The 14746-nt window shown below is 55.9% G+C and overlaps 3 protein-coding genes across 3 annotated transcripts; 1 reads left to right on the top strand and 2 right to left on the bottom strand.

Moving 5' to 3' along the window:
* Positions 1–5060: 5060 nt before the first annotated feature.
* On the top strand, positions 5061–8726 carry PV07_02101 (uncharacterized protein). The gene is made up of 2 exons (XM_016388691.1): positions 5061–5878; positions 5982–8726. The coding sequence occupies exons 1-2, from the start codon at positions 5637–5639 to the stop codon at positions 7681–7683; spliced, it is 1944 nt and encodes a 647-aa protein (XP_016255619.1). The 5' UTR covers positions 5061–5636; the 3' UTR covers positions 7684–8726.
* Positions 8727–9337: 611 nt separating this feature from the next.
* PV07_02100 (uncharacterized protein) lies at positions 9338–11060 on the bottom strand. The gene has a single exon (XM_016388690.1). It carries the CDS (start codon positions 10764–10766, stop codon positions 9609–9611), a length of 1158 nt encoding a protein of 385 aa, XP_016255618.1. The 5' UTR covers positions 10767–11060; the 3' UTR covers positions 9338–9608.
* Positions 11061–12674: 1614 nt separating this feature from the next.
* On the bottom strand, positions 12675–14558 carry PV07_02099 (uncharacterized protein; the record flags this gene model as incomplete). The annotated part of the gene is made up of 2 exons (XM_016388689.1): positions 12675–13266; positions 13333–14558. 2 exons carry the CDS (start codon positions 14556–14558, stop codon positions 13056–13058), a joined length of 1437 nt encoding a protein of 478 aa, XP_016255617.1. The 3' UTR covers positions 12675–13055.
* Positions 14559–14746: the final 188 nt, after the last annotated feature.

Below are 14746 nucleotides of genomic sequence, written 5' to 3'. Positions count from 1 at the left end.
ATATGAATGCAATGGACCGTGTTGAAACAGCATGTCAGTATGGTAGGCCACGCCCAGTCTCGCCTGGTGTATTCAAGGAATGTGAACTATTCCCTCATCGACGCCAGGTTAGCGGATCGCACTGTCGGATCGTTGCACTTAGCAAGCGCCAACTGCGCCTCGGACTCGACACTTCTGGCAGTGTTTCTGTCCCCTTGTTCCGGCACTCAAATTGCAGTACCTTCAGCTTTGCAGAGAGGAAAAGATGGGTTTGGAAATATTGAATCTGTTTCGAGAAAAGCTCGCACAGAACCAAGCTGTGGTCTCTGAGTCTTGTTCCGGCAGCCCGTCCTCCATCATTGCTCTAGATACGGGAGATGATGAAACAAGAAACCCGACAGCTTCCTCGCCCTCGACAAGGTCTGAGGATGAGAGTGTTGGGATAAAGATGTATGGGTCTCACTTAGCCAGCTGATCGTCGTTGGCGCCATAGCGCCAGACCGTGGTGATGCCTGGCCTCAGTCAGCTTCGATTTCTGGGTTCGTCCTGTCTTCATGACTCCATTTGCTGCTAGGCAACCGTTGAGCAATCGTTGAGCAATGCCGCATGCCCGTCTTACACATGTGGTATTAGAGCGGCTGTCTGCTCAGACGTTCTGCTTGCATATTGAGGATGGTGAGACAATCCATGGCGTCAGCTCTGACCATGAGAGATTCCGACCCTGTACACCTGCCGACGACGGACGTGTTGCCCGATGACATTTGTACTCGGAACCTGACAAACCGGCAGATAGTTTGGCGTTTGCTCATAGCCACGGACGGCGTTTGTGCACCCCCGAAGCACCTTATAGACATCGTGGAAATCTGCTCCGTTTGCACAGACTAGAGACGCAAAAGGCTATAAACTGGCGGTCCCCAAATGCTGGTACGACTGGTGCTCACGGGATGGCAGACTGGTTGTTGATGGAGGCACGCGTGGACCTCAACGGAGCATCAGATGGGACCCTGTATCGCGGCGTCACGTCGACCAAAGTGCGATGGTTAGCTGGACTTATGCCGCTGAGGCCATGAAGCTGCAAAGGCATTACAACCTGATACGTGGTTGATCGCGTCCAGAAGCGACTGACTCGGTCATCACCACCGACACCTCGTTCATTCATTCAGGTCTCGAGTACTGGCACTTTCTAACTCACAGTCATGAGTGACGAAACACCCTACCTAGCTGGCGTATCTTTCTCCCGGGGTATGATGATCCCGCTCGAGAGATCATCGAGTCTTTGAATCTTGTAACGCGAACTGCAACCTGGACGATCTGCATCCCATGCTCATGTCGGTATTTGTATAGTGCCCAGGCATGTGGAAGTCTCCACGCCCGGGCTCGAAAATTCAATACCCCGGAACACATGGATAAAGTGGATCAGCGACGTTCAGCGACATCTGAGGAATTATCGAGTACTTAGAGCCAGTCCGAGTGTTTGTCAGCCTCAACCTGCTGTGTCAATCACTTTAGAAGCGTCTGTAAAAGCCCCTGAAAAATGGTGTCCAAGTATATCAAGGACCTCACTAGGTTGACGGAACCTAAAGCCAGACCTCGTCAGCTGCAGGGCTTACAAATACCACAGCTCGGCCGGCGATCAACTTTTGTTCGAAAAGGAAGCGAATGGACGATTCGGCCTCATTGTGGTCTGCATCAAAGTCCCCGTCGCTTGCATATACGAAGCAAGAGAGCAGCTGAAACCAACGCGCGCTGATTAGTACTCGCACGAACAGGTGTCCGTCAAAGCCTGCTTCCAATCCAGACCAAACCAATCACTCATTCAGGACTATATCATCGGTCCTGGGCAGAGCATCGAATAGAGTCGCTACTCCACCTAGGAGTATATCAAAGGGCATCGAAATACATTTTTTCGAGGGAGTATGTACTCCGTACCGGCCCGGCCATCGGAGGCTCATGGCGCTGACGCTCCCTGCAAGGCGACTGTCTTCTTCTCCCACCGGCAGCACCATTTTCTCTCGACTGCTGACACATAGATTCCCAGACAACCAGGTCCACATGCGACGTGATGTATGTCAAGTGTATTAGCACGAATGGCCATCTGCGACTTTGTGGCAAACGGTGCTTGCGCGTTCGCAGTCGCACACCTCCAGAAAGATCAGCCTGGCATTGTTTGAGCGAACCACCCCAGAGGACTGGATCTGCAATTTTGCGCCGGCATCAAGCATGGCCACAGCTACTGTGCGAGTACCTAGCCAGGAATCCGCTGGACTCCGCGTCCAAACCCCCTCTTTTGTTTCAGCATTTGTAGGGTTCCTAGCCGAAGGCCCGACTGCAATCGATCGATTTGGAGCAAGGGCCACGAAAGAGAAATTCGTCGGAGTTGGCGATGGAACAACGCCTGGACCACCAGAAAATCGAAAGCAATCCTTTCTCACGGAATCTCGATGACAACTCCACAAATTTCTGCGGCCAAAAGTCCACCCGGGTTGAGGCCACCGAATACCATCTTCGGTTAAGCAGCTGCATGGAAGGTATTCGCGTCTTGCCCAAGTCATGGCACGACACGCTTGATTCGCCGGTCGTACTGGCCACATCCTGGGGACTCGCCAGGCGGCTCCAAGGTTTAAACAAACCACTCTCGAGAAACCACTCCAGGGGACATTACTCGTTATGGCTGTCGCAGACCCTGGGCAAGGCAGTTTGTCAGACATGACGATCATGCCACACCAGTGCTACTCGGATCACGGCAAAGGAGAAGCACGGTCCATGGGCCATGGCACGCCTGAAGCGGGTGCTGGATACAGGCGCTTATTCGCTTAGGTTGTCCCTGACATGTTTTTGCACCAACTCCTGTCAAATCCTCCATCCACTAGTGCCACCGATTTCATACGAGGTCAATGCATTCTGGGTGCCTGCTGGGACGCCTCCATATCGCTTGGATCGAGGATGATAAACGATACAGGGTTACCCCCCAGGTAATTCTGGTCCGACTGGCAGACTCGTTCCCGTGTCATTTCCGATTGCCAGGGGGAGCTTAGGTAAAGATGCGTATGTCTTCGAGCAAAACATGGGCAGGGTTTCATCATTTGATCCCGGTCCCAGCAACAGCAACGCACAGGAGCTTCTTACAATATGTTTGAAGCGGCTGTATCAGCGATGCACAGCACTGATATGTCTCGTGCCAGTATAACACTTCGGGGCAAAACGGCAAAGTCGGGACAAGGCTGACATTTATAAGCCTCGTGAGGATGACGGGCATTTCGGAGGTACTAGCTCTGAATACATCTCATCATCGTGACGTGGGCGTCTCCATATCATTCCATACGAAGAGGGTCTAATCCACGAGGACAGGCATTGTAAAGGCGTTGTGCTCGTGGATGCTTGCACGATGCTCGGGGGATGGCATCAAGTTTTCCCGGAGGCAAATGCCGAATACCAGGATTATCACCGATGTCAATGCTTACCAGGTGAGATCCAACCGAGCAGACCTTCGCTATTTGAATCCATATCGGGCGAGAGAGGGGGCTTTGCCTTGGATGTGCTGCCAGTCGGCAATGTGTGGACCACCTCTTGCATTGCCGACCGACAAGTGGTCATCTGAAGGCTGTGCATAGATGTCGTTCTCCAACGGCCCCGATATCTCTTCAGTACATGACAATTCCTCCGGCTTTACCACCCGAGATCGGGGGGTCGTGGATGACAAACGACGACGAAGAAACAATGGAGCCCCAAGATCGTGTTCGTCGGTCCTGCCGAGACGGTGGGATGAACAACAAAGACTGTCTACCTCCCTCACCATCTCTCGGTGCTTGTGTCCATTGCCAGTTGTCATGCTTTTATACTTGCCAGGTGAGGCTAGACAGGTAGTGGTAATCGATTATAGAGCTCACTGATCGGGGACTTTCGAGCAGTCTTGGAACAGATTGGGCGACTGAAAGCGGTGAGTTCTCCAGTGATAGCCAACCAGCAGGTGACAACTTGGAGGGTTAGTCAGTGTCGGGGAAGAGACGACAGATACGAGGTCATGGTCGAGAGTTAAAGCGGAGGATCAAGGACCAGTCGAGTGGTGGTACAGCACCTGTACTCCGTAGTCAGCATGAAAGCGAGAGGGAATAATATGCTGAACTTGTCAGGTTGGCGGGATCAAGAAAGCCCGAGAGAAGGTCGAGGCTTTTACTGCCGTTTCCCAGGAGTTGCAGTTTTTCTTTCCAATCCTGCTGGACCATCTCCCTACCCTCTTTATCCTCATAGCCTAGGTGGTAGCCCGTCTGACATGGACCTAGCGAGCGCTTTTCTCACCTCCAGAGCCCCGAGATGGTTCTCACTCGTCCACTTTTTTATGGGCATTACCGCTGTGTGATTGGTCATCCGCATGCATCTCTCGGCCGTGGACAGGGCATTTTATTTTGGGTTATGAAGTGCGCCGGGGAGGGGGTGAGGGGAACGGAGGGGAGGGCTAAGTACCTAGTAGGTAGTAGGCAAGGTACGGGGGGGAGAGAGAAAGATGGGCTCACCGGCTCGAGGGTGGCTCGCTTACACGGTTTCCACATGGAGGCTAGCAAAACCATGGCCAAACCCTCCCCAAACCAATTAACCACCTGGGCACCCGAGGCAGCTACCTACCTAGGCAGGCCCCTAGCTAAGCAACCAGTTAAAAGCCAGTTAAAGCCAGTGGGTAGCCGGGGGCCCTAGGCGTCTCTGGGACTATGCTCTTTGAACAAGCTTGGGGCATTTTGGGTAACGTGTTGGAGCCCCTGTGAGAAAATATTGGGTTGCGGCCCAGCTGGGGAGGTTGGAGCGAGCCCAGGAGGAACGAGCCCAGCGAGCCTAGGGGTGCTAACTGTAGGCGGTGCAGGCCCGGGCCAGGTGGTACTGTGCCTACTGGGAAGCTAGAGTGGCAATGACTTGGGTATCTGTCCCTCCCCCCGGAACCCAAACTCTGCGAGACGCGACAAGGACTGACAAACCGACAAACTGACAGACTGACGTGATGGCCTATGGCGGTGCATGACCCTATCACCACCCTCATCATCAGCATCATCATTCCTCCCTCTCGTTCTCTGCCTCAATTTTCCCCCCCTTCACACTACCACGCACCGAGCTACTCGTATGTACGGAGAAGTTGACTCCTCATCCTCCTCCTCCTCCTCCTCTCGACTGCTGCCGCCTCCCGCTCGCCGGCTCCTTCTTCTTTAATGCCTAGGTTCATTTTTCTCCCCCCCCATGTCCTTTGACGATCATCCTGGCCTTTTTTGCCATCGACTGACTGAAGACTGAAAACCGCTTGTCGGATCACTCATCCCTCTCCCTCCTCTTAATCCTCCATTCCTTCCTTCCATCCTTCCTTCCGATTCACTCTTGGCCCGCAAACTGGGGCGTTTTGTGGCATTTTGGGCAACCCCAGAATCTCACAATTTCACATCCTTCCTCTGCCTTGTCGGTTTTCTGCAAACAATATAAATCGCCATCACCAAGCAGAACTTTTGTCGTCGGCCCCCACCACCTAACCATCAGTCGCAAGGGATTTTGGATTTGGACAGTTTTTGGGTTGCGGTCGACTGGGGATCTCTTCCAACCGGCGGACCAGCCTTGCTCCCTGTTGTTTCCCGCCGCATCACCTCTTGGCCTGGCATGAGCGTCTCTCAATTGTCGCATCAACAATGAAGAAGCCGCGCGGATCGGAGCGCGCTGAAGGCCAAGTATTTCTCTTCGTCAACAAGAACCCCAAGTCCAAGTCTCTGTCCAAAAGCGATGGCGCCGTCGCCAAACAGATCAATCGCCACGCCCAACATTTCCGGAGTCGCAAAGTCGAGGCTCAAAAAATCACCTCTGCTCGCTCCAATTGTTCTTCGGCCCGCCGCATCGCTCTGGATGGGTGGCACCGGAAAGAGACCGGCCAAGGGTGAGTTCCTCCCTCGACGTCCTCCTCCTTGACTTGATTGGGGGCATTCGAGTAATGCCTTCGACCGAGTCATGCTTGCGCGCAAGCTGACGAAGAATTTTAGCTCCAGCAGCGATGAATCCTCTCCGGTCTCATCGCCCAACGAGGAGCTGGCGGCGACATCTCCTCCGCAGGATCCAACGCCAATCCGTCAGGTCTTTTCGCCTTTGATCGACACGCCAGCTGCTGAATTGCCTCCTATTGCACAGACATTGCCTCGCAAGCCACTGTCGGTCCGAGTCCTGGCTGGCGGCAGCGATCCGGAGTTGGATGATGAAGGACATCACTTTGAGGACGAAGGAGCACTAGAATTGTCGTCACCTGTCTACAGGGCGAACTTCACCTCCTATGACTGTATTGATCCTTTCAGGACCACTCCGGTCCGAATCACCCCTCGCATCCACGTCATTCTACAGTATACCCTGCAAATCTATTCCTACGCCGGCAACAACTACAAACTGGCCTTTTTGCCCAAGCATGTGCGGTCAACCATCAGCCAATTTCCCATTGGAGCGGTCGTTCAGCGCAGTGTTTACAAGGAGCATCATCTTTATTCGTTGATGGCAGCGATGCTTGCTCGAATGAAGCACGTCTTTGACATGTCACCCACCGCCGACGACCCTGAAGTGGTTCGTGCGACAGCCTCACATTATCTCCGGAAGGAATTGGTTCGTTGCTCGCGATCAGGCGACGTCGACAAACAAACCATATTGGACATTCTCTTCCTCTGCGTCAACCAGATGCAGTACGGCCTGTATGAAGATGTCAGAAAACACCTCCAAATTGTCGGTAAGCTGTTGCACCTACTGGATCCAAGCCAGCTTCTTGACCGGTGGATCTCGGAGACGGCTGCTCACGTGGATAATCAACTTGCCCTATCCACGGCCAAACGTCCCGTCTTACCGAGCACATTCGATCCCGGCCCCATGCTCCCTGAACGGATGGCAATCCTTCGGAGAGAGGCACAGAATCTAAAGTATTACGGCTACCCCAACCCGACTTCGCTGATAGTGGCCCGCGGTCCCAATGGTTCCATGGGCATCACGGACGCCATCGCCGATCTCGCGGCCACCCTCGACATACGAATGGGTACTCAGTTTGTCCAGGCGTTGAAAATGGGTGCTTTCCCGTGGAACCTTGGTCGCATTGTTTCAGACTTGGTTGACTGCATCGAAATAGCCAAGGTGGTGTGGCTGTCGCCCCTGGCGGTATGTTTCGACGCAGAATGGTTGTGCCGCAAAGCCAGAGCAGTGCTTCGTGGGCTGCTCTCCATTGCCCCAGACCGCAACATCGGAGCCATGGACCTGATGTGCAAGTGCACAGAATGTGTCAGACTGTGTCTGTTGATTCTCATGACTCACGCATGTACCTTGATCGGCTTCCAGACCGCCAAAGCCAACGTGCGGCGACTCCAAGGGGCTATGGAGTACGCCCTCAAATTTTGGTGCCCTGCCGTGGGGTGGACGGAAGACTGTATCCCACTGGATCCTACCGCGCGTCTCGATCCTTTTGTTGAGATGCAGGCCCGATTTGTCCTGTGGGGTTTGCTCACTGGTTGCTGGTCGGCCGATGGTCAGCCCGAGGAGGAATTCTTCACGCACCGAGCGCTCCATATTTGCCGCCATTTCGGCTTTGCCACTTACGAGGACCTACACAACCATATGGCAGGCTTTCTTTATTCCAAGACTCTGCAGGAACGCAGTCTGAGGAAAGTCGTTGCTCGGCTGGAGAAGCTACCCGCGGTGCGCGCCCCGATTGCGTCCTGAAAGAGGGAACTGGTAGTCAGCTCATCTAAGAGGATTACTTAATCACAACCTTCTCCTTGCATAGTCTCCTCATGCGAACATGAATGACGGCTCCCATGTGGAATTGGCTCAAAGTTTCTGGGTACTCGCTGATTCTCACCGTGCTGCTGGAGACGGTATCTGTTGACCATCGCAGTGGCTGCCACCTTCGAAGTGATTGACGCTCCAGCGACTTTCTGTCAAGCTTGCAAGCCATTGACAGAACAACCTCAAAAGTCAAGGCCCTGAATCGACACGAGAGTTCGCGTCGCATAAGTCGTCGCTGTCAAACTGGCTCTGCGCTCGCAAACTTCAGAGAGAGCCGTTGTCCTACAGGGTCCAAAAGCGCCTACGTTAGCATCAGCAAGGTCATGTCCATACCTCGTCGATACGAAGGTAACGGCTCGTCGGCACTCCCCGTCGGGGCCAGGAATCGCGAAGAGGCCTGCACGTATAGGGGGACAACCAGATTGGAACACGCGCGGAAATTCTGAACAACCAAGTTGCAGGATCACATCGAACCGGAGGGCAAGCGCGTACAAGCGACCATTCTCCCCATGTGCCGATGTCTCCTTGGATACAGTATCCAGAAATTTCGGCATGTGTGCCTCTTTAACATAAGTCCCAAGTACCTTGGTGCTTGCGGATTTGGAGTGTTGATATACCCTACCTACAGTCACAGACCACACTTTTGGTGCTCGCATTACTGAGAAGAGAATGGGTCTCCTGGCGCCGAGTTCGGTCGTCTGCTTTGCAGCGTCGTTCTGCTTGGACATCGCATCTGTCATGCTGTGAAATGCCCTTGCAACATCGATCGGGATGCGCGGCACGGCATGAGCGCTGCTTAGTCAAACCTAATGTCTCAGTTCTTGTATATATACTTGCATACCAGCATGCTTTGCGCTGGGTGGATGCCACGAGGTGTCGGACTCTTGATACCCCTTTCCAGGTTAATTGATTGCTTCCCAAACGATAGTTTCGAAGCTACTCAACCATTGCAACGCTGATCTCATTTCATCGCATCTATCTGCTTCCACGATCACTTGTGTCTACCTCAGTGTACCCACCAGAATGGATACTTTGCCTTGATCCAAGCCGCCGCCTAGTCCGATATTGCCTCGACATGATGATGATCGGAACCGTCTCCCGTTTGGTCCTAGCAAATGCAACAAAGATGAAACGTGTCTGGGACAGAGTGGAGCATATCGAGTCTCGCTTCAGGCGTTTGATCACCGAAAAACAACATGAACAGGGGTCTCTTTAGCCTGACGGGAACCGAGTACCATCAATTCAGAGATCCAACACGGTCGACTTCTTACCACACTGCCGCTACGGGGGTCTCTTCACCGGGGGGGAGGGCAAGCTCACTGTGTCTACTCTATCAGCTTTCTTTGCTGACTGCAAGGCCCAGACGGGCACCGAAATCTTCCTCTCGGGTGGGTCTTCAGCTTGATGATCCTCAATAGACATCTTTTCCAGGCCGGTGTGCTGTCCAACATTGGTATTAGCAATGTGGATGAGAGTCTTTTAGCACGTTTTCAAGGTGTCGAGATCTCTCCCCGAGTCTGCGAGGAGACTGGTTGGCATTCAGCCAGTTATGTCCTTGGTCAGCCCATAAGCGGCGGTTTCTTGTGGTTGAAGTAACGCCCAACACTACACTGCCACAGCACTGCTATTTATTGGAGAGGAGAAAGCGGCCAACGAGCCCTGTCTATTGGAGTTTACAGGCCTATCTGGAAGTTGGGCTAGATGAGGGGAGATATTTACCAGACACGAGTACGACGACTCAACACTTTGCCCGCGGGATGTTCAGTTGATACTAGTTCCTTGCAAGGTTCTCGGTACAGCAGCTATGCAGCCCGCCAGCGACGTCTCTCTCCAGCCTTGGTCTGACTTGCCCATCCATATCATGCCTCCTCGTTTAGGATCTTCCACACTAGCTCGGTGTACTCCTTGGAGCGGTCGTTGCCCATGATGCCCTCGCCCATCTTGTTCATCACATAGGTGAAGGTGACATTGCGGTGACAGTCCATGACTTCCAAACTGCCGCCCCAGCCGCCCCAGAAGCACATCTTCTCCGAGGGCAGCCACGACACAGTCTGAGCGGTGCACCCGCCACCGAGGCCGTAGCCGATGCCGAAGCGGATGGGCATGCCGATGACCAGGTCGGTGCCGTTGGCCTGCTCGCGGAAGATGAGCTCGATGGTCTCGGGAGAGAGGAGCTTGACGCCGTCGACGGTGCCGCCGTTGGGGATGGCGGCGAGGATGCGGTTCAGGCCGCGGGCGTTGGTGTGGCCGTTGACGGCGGACATGTCGGCGTGGCGCCACACGGGGGTCATGGCCACGGTGGCGTCCATGGGCGGGTTGCCAAAGGTCTTGACGGTCGGGCTGTTTGGGTCCATCTTGGAGAAGTCAAAGGGCAACGGGGGCGGCGGGATGACGGGCGAGATGCGCGGCCAGTCCTTCTCCAGCGCGCCGATCTGCATGTCGGCGCCCAGGGGCCCCGCGATCTCGTCGGCCACGAACTGCTTCATGGGCTTGCCGGTCGCGCGCCGGATCAGCTCGCCCAGCAGATGGCCCATGGTGACGGCGTGGTACCCGCTGGCCGTGCCGGGCTCCCACCAGGGCGCCTGCTGGGCCAGCCGCGCCGTGGCGGCGGGCACGTCGCACACGTCGGCGTTGGTCACCTTGTCCTGCCACCCGGACACGCCGGCCGTGTGCGACATCAGGTGGCGCACGAGCACCTTGTCCTTGCCCGCCGCGCCGAACTCGGGCCAGTACTTGACCACGGGGTCGTCGACGCTGAGCAAGCCGCGCTCGTGCGCCACCAGGCAGGCAAAGGTCGCGATCGTCTTGGTCGACGACCACACGTTGGTGATGGTGTCCGACTCCCACGGCCGCGTCTTGGCCTCGTCTGCCCATCCCCCCCACATGTCCACGACGGTCTGGCCGCCGATGTTGAGCGTTATCGAGGCGCCCAGCTCGTCACCGCTGGCGATCTTGGCGGCGAGCGCGGCCTTGAGCTTTTCGAAGCGCGGGTCGCACTGGCCCTGGACTTCAGCCATGATTTTGGTATTGTTTGTTGGGTTGGGTTGGGTTGGGTAAGTGTGAAGGGACGGTGCTGGTGTAGGTGCTGATGCTGGGTGCTGTTTTTATAGATGTTCGAGTATCCAAGCGAACAGGCGGGGAGGCAGGTTGGCCCGTCCCCGTTCGTTGTCCTTGTCGTGTCCCTGTCCTCGTTCTTGGTTTGTTTTTCTTCTTCGTGTAGTAGTAGTTGTTATTCTAATCTACAATGACCACATAAATCTCAGTGCACAAAGCAAGGGTATCCTCAGCCCCCCCTCTCGATCGGACATTACATATACTCCGTGCTAATATATGTAATACCTCAAAGACCCTCCTGTCTCTCTCTCTCCTTCAGGCACCAAGGCCCCCCGGCCCCCCTCCTCCTCCTCCTCCCCACCCAGGCTCCAGCTTAAAAAGCAAACGGGTCTAGTGGGCGGTCCTCGTTTTGTGACGCCCGATCCGTCTCGCGAACCGAGGCAACAATCTCCCCCCTTTTACCTCGTCGCGCGCGCGGGGCAAGCTGGGCAGGTTCTAGCAAATCCAGAGCTGAACCCACGGCTAGTAACCCCCTCGAGGATTACGGCATCTCAGCCAATAAGCTGGAGCCATATAGCCGGGCAGGCTGTTGTTGATCCGCGGGTTGGAGGATGCAGGCTGCAGGCTTCGGGTATAACAATCAGGTTGAGGTAGCGATGAGTTTATGCATGGGGAGGATTGGTCAGGAAGTGTCATTGATGCATAGAGCTTTGGCCGGGAGGGGGGTTTGTGTGTGCTCGTGTGTGTGTGTGCTCGAGGGTGGTGGTGGTGCATATCTAGATACCCACCTACCTAACGTACCTAAACGTACTCGTAGTTGAGGAGCGAGTGGTTTTCGGGCCCGAATGCTTCGAGCAGGCCATTCATTATACGAGTACGCCGTCCATGCGTGTACAGGTTAAGTTAAGTAAAGTAACTATCTACCTACCTAGTACTAGGCACCCTCCAAAAAAAAGGAGTAATGCAGCTTGGTACCCGTACCGTGTCCTCGCCGCTGGGATCTATCTACCTAGCTACCAGGTAGCTACCAGGTAGCTACATAGCTAGCTGTCTTATTTGACCAGGCAGACACTCTAGGTACCTACGCAGGTAAGTACTCCGGAGGTACCAAGGGGCTGATTAGCAATAATAATGCTGGATGAATGTCCGCTCCCCCTTCTCTCTCTCGCGAGCGTTCGCTCGGCTGAAACCTCGGACGATAGCGGGCTTGGGCTTGGGCGACTTATTCTCGAATGGATAGCCGAGTTGGTAAGTAATTTGGCATTGCAGTGTAATGTAGTGTAGTTGTAGTTGTAGTGTAGTGTAGTGTAGGGTGCAATAAACATCACGGAAGGGGTGCCGGCTACTCTGGGCTCTGGGGGAAGGAGGGGACGAAGCGAAGGGGGAGGGAGAAGGGAGGCGAGAGGGGGGGGGGGTTTAGAGTCGGGTTGTTGCCCGTCCACTTTTCGCCCAGCCAGCAACTTTACTTTACTTACCTACTGACTTACTGACTGACTGACTTACCACGAGTAGGTAGTTAGTTCCCTCATGGACCGGGGACCGGATGAGGAAGACACCAAGATTCGCTGGACTGGAGAGGAGGACACTTTACACTTTACCTTTTTCTCGCTGGATGCCATGGAACGGATCGTGAGTGAGTGAGTGAGTGAGTGAGTGGGACCAGAAGTCCCCAGTGCGGGATGGATAGATCAGAGGTGGAGGACAGAGCAATCGGACGTCGAACGTCGAACGTCAAAGACTGAAGATCGAAGATCGAAGATTCAAAGACGAAAAGAAACGCAAAGCAGCACAAAGGAATATAATTTGAAATGAAGCGGTGGGCACGTAGTGGGCGGTTTACAAAAAGGAAGAAGTCCTTCGAGCAGAGCGGTCGGGTGGAAATGGCGCTGCGTGTTATGGTCTGTCTGTGCTGTACCTCTCAGCACAGGATAGTAGGTCTGTAGGACTGTAGGACTGTATCTACCCCATGCAGGCACGCTACCGAGGCGGGATAGGGGAGCGTGACCGTGACGAGAGACAGCTGGGATGTCTTCGCTCAATATACATCCAACCATAGATGGGAATCCCTCTTGTGTCATGCGGTCCACGATCCCACGCTCCAAGGACCTCCGTGGATGAATGGATGGATGGGCCCTTTCCTCCATGTGCGTGCGCTCGTGTAGATACACCCCTAGACCAGCGCAGCACAGATATGCAGCCCGTAGGAGGGCGACTATGGCCAACAACGTCCCAGCGGTGTCTTGTCCATCACCTCAAACCCGTTTCCTCATGCCCCGGGCGAGCTTCAACCTCGCTATCAACACGCACCCCGCGGCCGCGAGCGCGACACCCCCGGCATAGAAGATGGCCGGCCGGTACGGGTCGATGGAGGCGCCGGATTTTCCTTGCCTCCCTGCACCGGAAGGCGAGGACGACGACCCGCCCCCAACCCCGGAGGCCTGGAGGAGATATCCTGCAATGGGTCTAGAAGAGTAAGGGTTAGCTATTCCCGTTGGGCTTCGATTTAACGCGTGAAATCAAGACACTTACACTCCCATCAGGTAGCCGCCCGTCCACCCGGAGATGGCCATGCCCATTGCGATGGCCACGCGGCCGGACTCGCTGTTGTCCACGCGGGCCGCGGTACTGGCCACCACGACGGGGTAGAGGGTGAAGAAGGCGCCGTTGGCCAGGCCGTTCAGCATGGCAAACACGACCAGCGGCGCAAGCGAGTCCGAGACGGGCCAGATGGCCAGCATGCTGACGGCGTTCAGGGTCATGGCCAGCAGGAACATGTTGACGGGGCCGATGAGGTCGCTGAGCCAACCGGACACGAAGCGGCCGACCGCGGTGCACGCGTTGAAGGCGCCCACCAGCCCGGCCCCGGTCGACGAGCTGAGCCCGACGCTCTGCGCGACCAGCGGGAGGAAGAAGGGCGGGACGAAGAGCGCGAACGTGCCGATGGCGCCGGCGCAAAAGATGGCCGTGAAGGGCAGGTTGCGGAACAGCGACAGGTCCAGGAACGGGACGCGCCCGAGCGGGACGCGCTCCTGGATGAAGAACACGGCCGGCCCGCTCGTGGCCAGCGAGCAGACACCCAGAATCCGGAACGTCCAGGGGATGCCCACGCGGCGGATCAGGGCGTCGATGGCCACGGCCAGCACCGCCGCGCCGATGCCGCCGCCGAACTTGACCAGGCCCGACGCCAGGCCCAGGCGCGCGGCAAAGTACTGCGTCGGCAGCGTGTTGGAGATGGAGTAGCACAGGCAGGCGCCCAGGCCGAACAGCACGCCCGAGCACCCGAACAGGCCGCCCACGTTGGCCGTGGTGAAGGACGAGCAGATCTCGCCCAGCGACACGAGGGCGACCCCGAGCAGCGCCGTCGCCCGCGCCCCCAGCAGGCGCACCAGGCGCACCCCGAACAGCCCGAACGCCACGACGCAGGCGAGCCCCAGCGTGCCCACGAAGGAGATGGTCGAGGTCGGCGTGTCGGTGAGCTTGGACTGCAGGAGCGCCGCCTGCACGACCCCCCAGCTGCCGCTGATGCCGTTGAACCAGAAGGTCAGCAGCGCACACACCGAGACGATGGTCCAGCCGTAGCCTCCCTCAGGGATCGCCGTGGCCGCATTCGTCGGCGCCTCCTCTGCGTCCAAGCGCCGTTCAACCGCAATGGGGATGGACGAGGTCGGGGCGTCGCCGCGGTCTCGTGCAACCACGGAGCTCTGCTGCTTTGTGCTCAGCACGGTGCGTAGTTCGACGTCGGTAGCGGTGGCCATGGTGACCTATTCTGGGACTGTACGGCTCGCTACGTGCGACAGCGTTGGCGGATGGTCTAAATATCCGCATTGCTAGCTATGAGTCAAGCTGGACGATCTCTGGGGTTGCAATGAGGTCCGACCGCCCGCCGGAGCGTTGCAAGCGAAAAGAAGAAGAAAAAAGGGCTAATGCTTGTCTGAGCCGTCGA

Source organism: Cladophialophora immunda (assembly GCF_000835495.1).
Source record: "Cladophialophora immunda strain CBS 83496 unplaced genomic scaffold supercont1.1, whole genome shotgun sequence".
NCBI lineage: Eukaryota > Fungi > Ascomycota > Eurotiomycetes > Chaetothyriales > Herpotrichiellaceae > Cladophialophora > Cladophialophora immunda.
The sequence above is the reverse complement of the archived record's forward strand: the minus strand, read 5'-3'. Positions and strand labels throughout refer to the sequence as shown.